Here is a 13,521-nt window from a genome sequence, read left to right on the forward strand (position 1 = left end):
ATACTGGCAATGCATCATAACACTCATACTGTCAATGCATCATAACACTCATACTGGCAATGCATCATAACGCTTATACTATCAATGCATCATAACAATTATACTCTCAGTGCATCATAACACTCATACTGTCAATGCATCACAACACTCATACTGTCAGTGCATCATAACACTTATACTGTCGTCAATGCATCATAACACTTATGCTGTCAATGCATCATAACACTCATACTGTCAATGCATCATAACACTCATACTGTCAGTGCATCATAACACTCATACTGTCAATGCATCATAACACTTATACTGTCAATGCATCATAACACTCATACTGTCAATACATCATAACACTCATACTGTCAATGCATCATAACACTCATACTGTCAATGCATCATAACACTCATACTGTCAATGCATCATAACACTCATACTGTCAATGCATAAAAACACTCATACTGGCAATGCATCATAACACTCATACTGTCAATGCATCATAACACTCATACTGGCAATGCATCATAACGCTTATACTATCAATGCATCATAACAATTATACTCTCAGTGCATCATAACACTCATACTGTCAATGCATCACAACACTCATACTGTCAGTGCATCATAACACTTATACTGTCGTCAATGCATCATAACACTTATGCTGTCAATGCATCATAACACTCATACTGTCAATGCATCATAACACTCATACTGTCAGTGCATCATAACACTCATACTGTCAATGCATCATAACACTTATACTGTCAATGCATCATAACACTCATACTGTCAATACATCATAACACTCATACTGTCAATGCATCATAACACTCATACTGTCAGTGCATCATAACACTTATACTGTCGTCAATGCATCATAACACTTATGCTGTCAATGCATCATAACACTCATACTGTCAATGCATCATAACACTCATACTGTCAGTGCATCATAACACTCATACTGTCAATGCATCATAACACTTATACTGTCAATGCATCATAACACTCATACTGTCAATACATCATAACACTCATACTGTCAATAATCATAACACTCATACTGTCAATGCATCATAACACTCATACTGTCAATGCATCATAACACTTATACTGTCAATGCATCATAACACTCATACTGTCAATACATCATAACACTCATACTGTCAATGCATCATAACACTCATACTGTCAATACATCATAACACTCATACTCTCAATGCATCATAACACTTATACTCTCAATGCACTTATACTGTCAATACATCATAACACTTATACTGTCAATACATCATAACACTCATACTCTCAATGCATCATAACACTTATACTCTCAATGCATCATAACACTCATACTGTCAATACATCATAACACTCATACTGTCAATGCATCATAACACTCATACTGTCAGTGCATCATAACACTTATACTGTCGTCAATGCATCATAACACTTATGCTGTCAATGCATCATAACACTCATACTGTCAATGCATCATAACACTCATACTGTCAGTGCATCATAACACTCATACTGTCAATGCATCATAACACTTATACTGTCAATGCATCATAACACTCATACTGTCAATACATCATAACACTCATACTGTCAATAATCATAACACTCATACTGTCAATGCATCATAACACTCATACTGTCAATGCATCATAACACTTATACTGTCAATGCATCATAACACTCATACTGTCAATACATCATAACACTCATACTGTCAATGCATCATAACACTCATACTGTCAATGCATCATAACACTCATACTGTCAATACATCATAACACTCATACTCTCAATGCATCATAACACTTATACTCTCAATGCACTTATACTGTCAATACATCATAACACTTATACTGTCAATACATCATAACACTCACACTGTCAATGCATAATAACACTAATACTGTCAATGCATCATAACACTCATACTGTCAATGCATCATACACTCACACTATCTATGCATCATACACTCATACTGTCAATTCATCACAACACTCATACTGTCAATGCATCATAACACTCATACTGTCAATGCATCATAACACTCATACTGTCAGTGCATCATAACACTTATACTGTCAATGCATCATAAAACTTATACTGTCAATGCATCATAACACTTATACTGTCAATGCATCATATCACTCATACTGTCAATGCATCATAACACTCATACTGTCAATGCATCATAACACTCATACTGTCAATGCATAAAAACACTCATACTGGCAATGCATCATAACACTCATACTGTCAATGCATCATAACACTCATACTGGCAATGCATCATAACGCTTATACTATCAATGCATCATAACAATTATACTCTCAGTGCATCATAACACTCATACTGTCAATGCATCACAACACTCATACTGTCAGTGCATCATAACACTTATACTGTCGTCAATGCATCATAACACTTATGCTGTCAATGCATCATAACACTCATACTGTCAATGCATCATAACACTCATACTGTCAGTGCATCATAACACTCATACTGTCAATGCATCATAACACTTATACTGTCAATGCATCATAACACTCATACTGTCAATACATCATAACACTCATACTGTCAATGCATCATAACACTCATACTGTCAGTGCATCATAACACTTATACTGTCGTCAATGCATCATAACACTTATGCTGTCAATGCATCATAACACTCATACTGTCAATGCATCATAACACTCATACTGTCAGTGCATCATAACACTCATACTGTCAATGCATCATAACACTTATACTGTCAATGCATCATAACACTCATACTGTCAATACATCATAACACTCATACTGTCAATAATCATAACACTCATACTGTCAATGCATCATAACACTCATACTGTCAATGCATCATAACACTTATACTGTCAATGCATCATAACACTCATACTGTCAATACATCATAACACTCATACTGTCAATGCATCATAACACTCATACTGTCAATGCATCATAACACTCATACTGTCAATACATCATAACACTCATACTCTCAATGCATCATAACACTTATACTGTCAGTGAATCATAACACTCATACTGTCAATGCATCATAACACTCATACTGTCAATGCATCATAACACTTATACTGTCAATGCATCATAACACTCATACTGTCAATACATCATAACACTCATACTGTCAATGCATCATAACACTCATACTGTCAATGCATCATAACACTCATACTGTCAATACATCATAACACTCATACTCTCAATGCATCATAACACTTATACTCTCAATGCACTTATACTGTCAATACATCATAACACTTATACTGTCAATACATCATAACACTCACACTGTCAATGCATAATAACACTAATACTGTCAATACATCATAACACTCATACTGTCAATGCATCATAACACTCATACTGTCAATGCATCATAACACTCATACTGTCAATACATCATAACACTCATACTCTCAATGCATCATAACACTTATACTCTCAATGCACTTATACTGTCAATACATCATAACACTTATACTGTCAATACATCATAACACTCACACTGTCAATGCATAATAACACTAATACTGTCAATGCATCATAACACTCATACTGTCAATGCATCATACACTCACACTATCTATGCATCATACACTCATACTGTCAATTCATCACAACACTCATACTGTCAATGCATCATAACACTCATACTGTCAATGCATCATAACACTCATACTGTCAGTGCATCATAACACTTATACTGTCAATGCATCATAAAACTTATACTGTCAATGCATCATAACACTTATACTGTCAATGCATCATATCACTCATACTGTCAATGCATCATAACACTCATACTGTCAATGCATCATAACACTCATACTGTCAATGCATAAAAACACTCATACTGGCAATGCATCATAACACTCATACTGTCAATGCATCATAACACTCATACTGGCAATGCATCATAACGCTTATACTATCAATGCATCATAACAATTATACTCTCAGTGCATCATAACACTCATACTGTCAATGCATCACAACACTCATACTGTCAGTGCATCATAACACTTATACTGTCGTCAATGCATCATAACACTTATGCTGTCAATGCATCATAACACTCATACTGTCAATGCATCATAACACTCATACTGTCAGTGCATCATAACACTCATACTGTCAATGCATCATAACACTTATACTGTCAATGCATCATAACACTCATACTGTTAATACATCATAACACTCATACTGTCAATGCATCATAACACTCATACTGTCAGTGCATCATAACACTTATACTGTCGTCAATGCATCATAACACTTATGCTGTCAATGCATCATAACACTCATACTGTCAATGCATCATAACACTCATACTGTCAGTGCATCATAACACTCATACTGTCAATGCATCATAACACTTATACTGTCAATGCATCATAACACTCATACTGTCAATACATCATAACACTCATACTGTCAATAATCATAACACTCATACTGTCAATGCATCATAACACTCATACTGTCAATGCATCATAACACTTATACTGTCAATGCATCATAACACTCATACTGTCAATACATCATAACACTCATACTGTCAATGCATCATAACACTCATACTGTCAATGCATCATAACACTCATACTGTCAATACATCATAACACTCATACTCTCAATGCATCATAACACTTATACTGTCAGTGAATCATAACACTCATACTGTCAATGCATCATAACACTCATACTGTCAATGCATCATAACACTTATACTGTCAATGCATCATAACACTCATACTGTCAATACATCATAACACTCATACTGTCAATGCATCATAACACTCATACTGTCAATGCATCATAACACTCATACTGTCAATACATCATAACACTCATACTCTCAATGCATCATAACACTTATACTCTCAATGCACTTATACTGTCAATACATCATAACACTTATACTGTCAATACATCATAACACTCACACTGTCAATGCATAATAACACTAATACTGTCAATGCATCATAACACTCATACTGTCAATGCATCATACACTCACACTATCTATGCATCATACACTCATACTGTCAATTCATCACAACACTCATACTGTCAATGCATCATAACACTCATACTGTCAATGCATCATAACACTCATACTGTCAGTGCATCATAACACTTATACTGTCAATGCATCATAAAACTTATACTGTCAATGCATCATAACACTTATACTGTCAATGCATCATATCACTCATACTGTCAATGCATCATAACACTCATACTGTCAATGCATCATAACACTCATACTGTCAATGCATAAAAACACTCATACTGGCAATGCATCATAACACTCATACTGTCAATGCATCATAACACTCATACTGGCAATGCATCATAACGCTTATACTATCAATGCATCATAACAATTATACTCTCAGTGCATCATAACACTCATACTGTCAATGCATCACAACACTCATACTGTCAGTGCATCATAACACTTATACTGTCGTCAATGCATCATAACACTTATGCTGTCAATGCATCATAACACTCATACTGTCAATGCATCATAACACTCATACTGTCAGTGCATCATAACACTCATACTGTCAATGCATCATAACACTTATACTGTCAATGCATCATAACACTCATACTGTCAATACATCATAACACTCATACTGTCAATGCATCATAACACTCATACTGTCAGTGCATCATAACACTTATACTGTCGTCAATGCATCATAACACTTATGCTGTCAATGCATCATAACACTCATACTGTCAATGCATCATAACACTCATACTGTCAGTGCATCATAACACTCATACTGTCAATGCATCATAACACTTATACTGTCAATGCATCATAACACTCATACTGTCAATACATCATAACACTCATACTGTCAATAATCATAACACTCATACTGTCAATGCATCATAACACTCATACTGTCAATGCATCATAACACTTATACTGTCAATGCATCATAACACTCATACTGTCAATACATCATAACACTCATACTGTCAATGCATCATAACACTCATACTGTCAATGCATCATAACACTCATACTGTCAATACATCATAACACTCATACTCTCAATGCATCATAACACTTATACTCTCAATGCACTTATACTGTCAATACATCATAACACTTATACTGTCAATACATCATAACACTCATACTGTCAATGCATCATAACACTCATACTGTCAATGCATCATAACACTTATACTCTCAATGCACTTATACTGTCAATACATCATAACACTTATACTGTCAATACATCATAACACTCATACTGTCAATGCATCATAACACTCATACTCTCAATGCATCATAACACTTATACTCTCAATGCACTTATACTGTCAATACATCATAACACTTATACTGTCAATACATCATAACACTCATACTGTCAATGCATCATAACACTCATACTCTCAATGCATCATAACACTTATACTCTCAATGCACTTATACTGTCAATACATCATAACACTTATACTGTCAATACATCATAACACTCATACTGTCAATGCATCATAACACTCATACTGTCAATGCATCATAACACTCATACTGTCAATGCATCATAACACTCATACTCTCAATGCATCATAACACTTATACTCTCAATGCACTTATACTGTCAATACATCATAACACTTATACTGTCAATACATCATAACACTCACACTCTCAATGCATAATAACACTAATACTGTCAATGCATCATAACACTCATACTGTCAATGCATCATACACTCACACTATCTATTCATCATACACTCATACTGTCAATTCATCACAACACTCATACTGTCAATGCATCATAACACTCATACTGTCAATGCATCGTAACACTCATACTGTCAATGCATCATACACTCACACTGTCAATGCATCATAACACTAATACTGTCAATGCATCATAACAGTCATACTCTCAATGCATCATAACACTCATCCTCTCAATGCATCATAACACTTGTACTCTCAATGCATCACAACACTTATACGATCAATGCATCATATCACCTATACTGTAAATACATCATAACACTTATACTGTCAATACATCATAACACTCACACTGTCAATGCATAATAACACTAATACTGTCAATGCATCATGACACTCACACTGTCAATGCATCATAACACTTTATACTGTCAATGCATCATAACACTCATACTCTCAATGCATCATAACAATTATACTGTCAGTGCATCATAACACTCATACTGTCAATGCATCATAACACTTATATTGTCAATGCATCATAACACTCATACTGTCAGTGCATCATAACACTCATACTGTCAATGCATCATAGCACTCATACTGTCAATGCATCATAATACTCATACTGTCAATGCATCATAACACTCGTACTGTCAATGCATCATAACACTTATATTGTCAATGCATCATAACACTCATACTGTCAATGCATCATAACACTCATACTCTCAATACATCATAACACTCATACTGTCATAACACTCATACTGTCAGTGCATCATAACACTTATACTGTCAATGCATCATAACACTTATACTGTCAATGCATCATAACGCTCATACTGTCAATGCATCATAACACTCATACTGTCAATGCATCATAACACTCATACTGTCAATGCATCAAAACACTCATACTGGCAATGCATCATAACACTCATACTGTCAATGCATCATAACACTCATCCTCTCAATGCATCATAACACTTATACTCTCAATGCATCACAACACTCATACGGTCAATGCATTATATCACCTATACTGTAAATACATCATAACACTTAAACTGTCAATGCATAATAACACTAATACTGTCAATGCATCATAACACTCACACTGTCAATGCATCATAACACTCATCCTCTCAATGCATCATAACACTTATACTCTCAATGCATCACAACACTCATACGGTCAATGCATTATATCACCTATACTGTAAATACATCATAACACTTATACTGTCAATGCATAATAACACTAATACTGTCAATGCATCATAACACTCACACTGTCAATGCATCATAACACTCATACTCTCAATACATCATAACACTCATACTGTCATAACACTCATACTGTCAGTGCATCATAACACTAATACTGTCAATGCATCATAACACTCACACTGTCAATGCATAATAACACTAATACTGTCAATGCATCATAACACTCACACTGTCAATGCATCATAACACTTATACTGTCAATGCATCATACACTCACACTGTCTATGCATCATACACTCATACTGTCAAATCATCACAACACTCATACTGTCAATGCATCATAACACTCATACTGTCAATGCATCGTAACACTCATACTGCCAATGCATCATACACTCACACTGTCAATGCATCATAACACTAATACTGTCAATGCATCATAACACTCATACTGTCAATGCATCATAACACTTATACTGTCAATGCATCATAACACTCATACTGTCAATTCATCACAACACTCATACTGTCAATGCATCATGCACTCACACTGTCAATGCATCATAACACTCATATTGTCAATACATCATAACACTCATACTGTCAATGCATCATAACACTCATACTGTCAATGCATCATAACACTCATACTGTCAGTGCATCATAACACCCATTCTGTCACATCCGTGACAATATTTGGCTTTGATGTTTTGTGCTATAAACTGTATATATTTACCATCGACTTTAACAGTATTGTCCTTAAGTATTATTTTATCCCCGATATTTACTATTATTAATCTAATACAATCACCATATTTGTATATATCAGTGTTATATTATATACTTACATGGTCTTCAAAGTCCTTTGGGTGTGTGTACTGATATCCCCACGGATTCAAGTGTAACTGTGAATAGCTATGGATATCATTGAAGTAGACAAAACGTGTTTTCGTTGTCTTCGTAAAGAAATTAACTATGTTCCTCACTTCTATTTCTGAATGAATATACGGCCCTGTGTATATAAGGCTGCATGGGTCGCTACTTGTACCAGGACCTGTATGTCATATGTGATACAAAACGTTACACGTCGTGTATTCAGTGATTATGTGGTCAATGAGCGTCAGAGATATGTGTTAAATGTTACGATTATGTCGCTAAGTAGCTGAATGTGTCACCGTTATTATGGAATATATTTAATCAAAATAAACTATTTATCCTTTATAGAATGCATAGTTATACTAGTGCTCTATTATAAATTAAATTACTTAACGCAGAGATTGAATCTGACAACCCGTATTATTATGGTGACTAAATTTGCATATATTTTAAACCGCTTCAGTGGTCGCACGGTGTCGTGTTCGATACGAGACGTTTTAAATAATCAACACATCACAAAGTCAAAGTCAAGTGTGAAATAATTTTAGAACGTCATTAGTTGTTTACTAATCACTTGTATTATACTGGTCGTCACAACATTGGTCACAGACCATTCAACTATTCTAACATCAAAATTATGTCTCAGCCAGCACTCATCACATTTCTTCACTTTTTTCAGAGATTTTTGATGTTATATCTATGTAGGTATCCGGTTTAATTTCCCCATAGTTCTCATAGTAATTTGTATCTTAATTAAAGAATGCGTTTACTTAGTGGTCACGTGACCATTTGAGGTTTACGTAACATCGATTTTTAAATGTGAATCACGTGTTTTCATAAAACAATTCATCCATGGAAATAATTAGCTTGGCTTTTACTTCCTGAAAACCATTCCTACATCCATAAATTGGTATTTTAACCACGTAACATTAAAATGACGCGAATTTATTAGTTTCAGTGAGTGATGTCCAAAATAGGTAGCACAGTTTTCGGTGCTTTTGCTGCAGTTTAAATTATTGTTCTATATAGAACCATTAATGAAAGAATACACTTCGATACAAACGTTGTAATCCTTTTACGTTACTAGTGACGTACGAGTATATTATTTTTCCTACTTAAGGGTCATTTATGGAAATAACTTCAGATGGTATATAGCTCGGACGTGAGATTGATAAAAGAAGTCACTTTCTTGTAGGTTTTAAACATACTATGTATTGCGTATTCAGAGTGCCTCAAGTAAAAAAATTGTTTTGTTTTTTTGACAAATAGCGGCAGCACTTTCCTTTAGAAATTAAATTGCACAGATAAAGTGAAATAGTTTATTTTTATATACGCACATTTCATTTCATTTATCATTTCGATTAGTTCCACTCAAAGAATAATATAGGTTTTTTTCCTATTAAAAAACTTAGTTACATAACTTGAAATGACTGTGTAGTATAATGTAATGTAATGTAATGTAATGTAATGTAATGTAATGTAATGTAATGTAGTGTAGTGTAGTGTAGTGTAGTGTAGTGTCGTGTAGACGTCATTTTTTTTGTTCATATTTATTGTTTTGTCAGTCGTTGTCAGTCATATGTGTTCTGTTCTTGTACTTTTGTTTATAACTCGTCCAAGATTCCATTCATATCATGTCGTGGTATTGATGTATAACCTGTTCTCGTTGCATACCTCCAAATCCATACGCCCAATTTCTGTTGGGGTCGGTTCCAACGCAGTCCGAACCCAAATTGGGTGATCTGGTCTTCCTCCATAATCTATACTGTAAAAATATTTGAAAAAAAAACGCAATATCTGTTTTAATTGAGACGTATTCTTTTACACCGAAACAATTTCAGGCCTTTGCGGAAGGTAAACCAGTATATTACGGTGTTGTCGGCGGCATCTGGCTTAATATATCACAATAATATTTATTGCTGGGAAGAATCACGGTGCGTTTATTACACTAAGCTTTTAAACCTTCAAAACTCTTCAAATAGTGACAAATTGTTCTGTTGTTCGTCCAATCTATGTCTGTCTCGGTTTTGTGACAGGTATTAACGCAGCACGAACGCGGATGTTGCCCGTGGTAAACACAGGCGTTAGAAGTGGGGCTAGTAGATCATTACTGAGCTGCCGTCGTTTAATGGGTATGTGAATCACGCGTATATCTATTAAATTACAGTCACGTGACTAGCTAACCGAAGAACGTCGTGCATCGCACTCAGATTACGGATGATGCAGAATTATTTAAGTGTCTGCGTGTTGGGAGGGGGGCTTGTAATGACGTCAGTCCCGTATTGTATTATTGGACATGGGATGTGTTTTCAGCGTGATATTCCTACCTCGTCCCATGTATATTCGTAGCCGTCAGGATTCACCGAGGGTAAGACATAGATGTCATATTTGTTGAGAATAGATGTTGTATCGTTTGCACTTCCATCTTTAAACTCTTCTAAAAACTGCAATGAAACGTAACAAATTAGACATGCCCGTAAACTCACAATTGAAAGGAAAGAACGTTGAGGGCGATGTATGTTGTTACGACCAGTTGCCAGGAAAACAACTTCAGGTTATCGCAAACTACTATTAAAGTAAACCTACTGCGTTTGCCATCCAAATGTTAGTGGCAGGTGCTATCCACTCCCGTGCATGGATACCACTTTGTAACCATATTCCTTCTTTGTCCTCGGACGTCTTGTTACCGATCTTGAATAAATATTTTCCGGAGACAAAAAAATAGGTTATTTCATATACATGTAGACTAAAGGGAAAAGGGTACAGTAAATCAGCTGTGGTGGCGCACTGCTTATTGCAGAAAACCTATCAAATACTAGTACTAATCAACGTATTAAAAATGATCAACTATATTTATATATCTCATTCATGATTTGACAATAACATCAACATATATATCCCATTGCTGTATGTTCGAGGTATACTCCTGTTACGGATAGTTCATATCTAAAAATCGTTCATCCATTATGGATAATGGACGGTGCTATCATTGTGCCCTTGGGGTGGAATTACCATTAGTCGACCATATCACATTACAGAGAGCGCGATATCTAATATATTCCCTGGGTTCATCAAACCATGCGTGTTTTCACTCAGTCAGATATGGCGTAACATGTTTTACCTTAAGCACTCTGATTACTCTGTTCTCATATGATCTGCCGATAACGAACTCCTCTGTCAAATCGGGGTATTTGCCTACGGTGTCCTTGATCCACTGGTCTAGCTGCGAGTGTGAGAATGTCATTACAAAATCATTACTATATATTTGGCGCTTATTTTTATTTTCAAACATCGCTGAGAGTCAAAATCGCAATTCCTTAACAAAGATAGTACTTGAAAAATCACCTTTTTGTAACGAGCATTGTTTTGACTGTAAAATACACATTGCGTAAAACGTATTAATACAATGCAAAGAGCAACGAGATCCATTACACGCAACATCTCTAGAGTTGAACGCGACCTACATGTGGCGGTGTATGTTCAATATTCGTGTTTGTATCTCATTGATATTCACATATGTGTAGAATTATTTATCCAGGTCGTTATGAATTATTCATTGTCGAATAAAAACAGACCGCCACATTTACCTCCGAGTATCGATGGTACACCGAGTAATCAAACTCGTGCACCGCAGGTTCTTCTGCCAGTCGAGCGTATCTATCGTGGTCCTTTCGCCTTCTGAACTGTCCATCTACCAGTGCTTGTACATCATTGATCCACATGTCATAGGTTATTTTATTCTCATTCAATGTCCGGTCAAACTCTTCGATTTCACTCACGTGTACCATGACGTCACGTGGGAAGTCCCAGAAGTCGTACTGGTGAGAAACAAGCTTAGAGTGCATCATGTACTATATGAACAACACCTCAAGAAATCAATCATTAACCCACAAAGCTAAATGTTTATTATTACGTTCATTCTCCAGATGTAATTATGTTTTGAAAACCTCCGTTTATTAATATATATATATATCGAAATGGGAAGCGGGTGTGTAAACAGAGAGCCATCTTTGTTTATGTATGTTACAAAAACACATCCATCTTTGTTGCCACGTCAAATCACACTACCTACTCTGTGTCAATAGAAATAATATTCGAGCAAATACAACGATGCTTCATTTTAGGCGTCATTTTCAAAATGCTTACATATATTTTGGCAGATAAAAAAATATTGACCAATAAAAGAATATTGACCATTAACAACAATGACCAGTTTATTGGCTAATGTATAGTTTTAAAAATGGTAGAATCTATGAAGTAAAAAAATAAAACATCAGTAAAACGTAAATAAGTTTGTTTACGTGAACAACAACCGTTTAAAAGGATTGAATTGGTGAACACAACTTTGCTGACATTATAGTACATAACAATCGTACGTTTTACTCTATTTGCTGTGTATATGCGACGATGAGGGCGTCATTTAACATGTTAAAGGTACTAGAAAAGGTTGGAAAATATGGTCGATTCAACCACACCGGTAATATTAGAAAAACTGGTCCAGCAAATCTCTTGCTTTTTTACAAGATAGAAGGAATTATATATGTCTATATGACAATGTTCTTTCCTAATTTTATGGTTGAGCGATAGATCAATTTATCTTACAGTGAAATGAAGAAAATAAACAG

General features: G+C 35.1%; 1 protein-coding gene across 1 annotated transcript in view; it reads right to left on the reverse strand.

The window, feature by feature from the left end:
* LOC102800981 (carboxypeptidase B-like) overlaps positions 1–13,521 on the reverse strand; it is a 28,542-nt gene that overhangs the window by 13,537 nt on the left and 1,484 nt on the right. The window contains exons 4-9 of the mRNA XM_085506448.1: positions 12,484–12,714; positions 12,018–12,119; positions 11,483–11,587; positions 11,224–11,340; positions 10,571–10,661; positions 8,869–9,074 (exon numbers count right to left, since the gene is read on the reverse strand). Coding sequence (XP_085362574.1) covers positions 8,869–9,074; positions 10,571–10,661; positions 11,224–11,340; positions 11,483–11,587; positions 12,018–12,119; positions 12,484–12,714 — 852 coding nt within the window. The remainder of the gene's footprint in view (positions 1–8,868; positions 9,075–10,570; positions 10,662–11,223; positions 11,341–11,482; positions 11,588–12,017; positions 12,120–12,483; positions 12,715–13,521) is intronic.

The sequence above is a fragment of the Saccoglossus kowalevskii genome, chromosome 2 (genome assembly GCF_978046115.1).
Source record: "Saccoglossus kowalevskii chromosome 2, keSacKowa6.1, whole genome shotgun sequence".
NCBI classification, from domain to species: domain Eukaryota; kingdom Metazoa; phylum Hemichordata; class Enteropneusta; family Harrimaniidae; genus Saccoglossus; species Saccoglossus kowalevskii.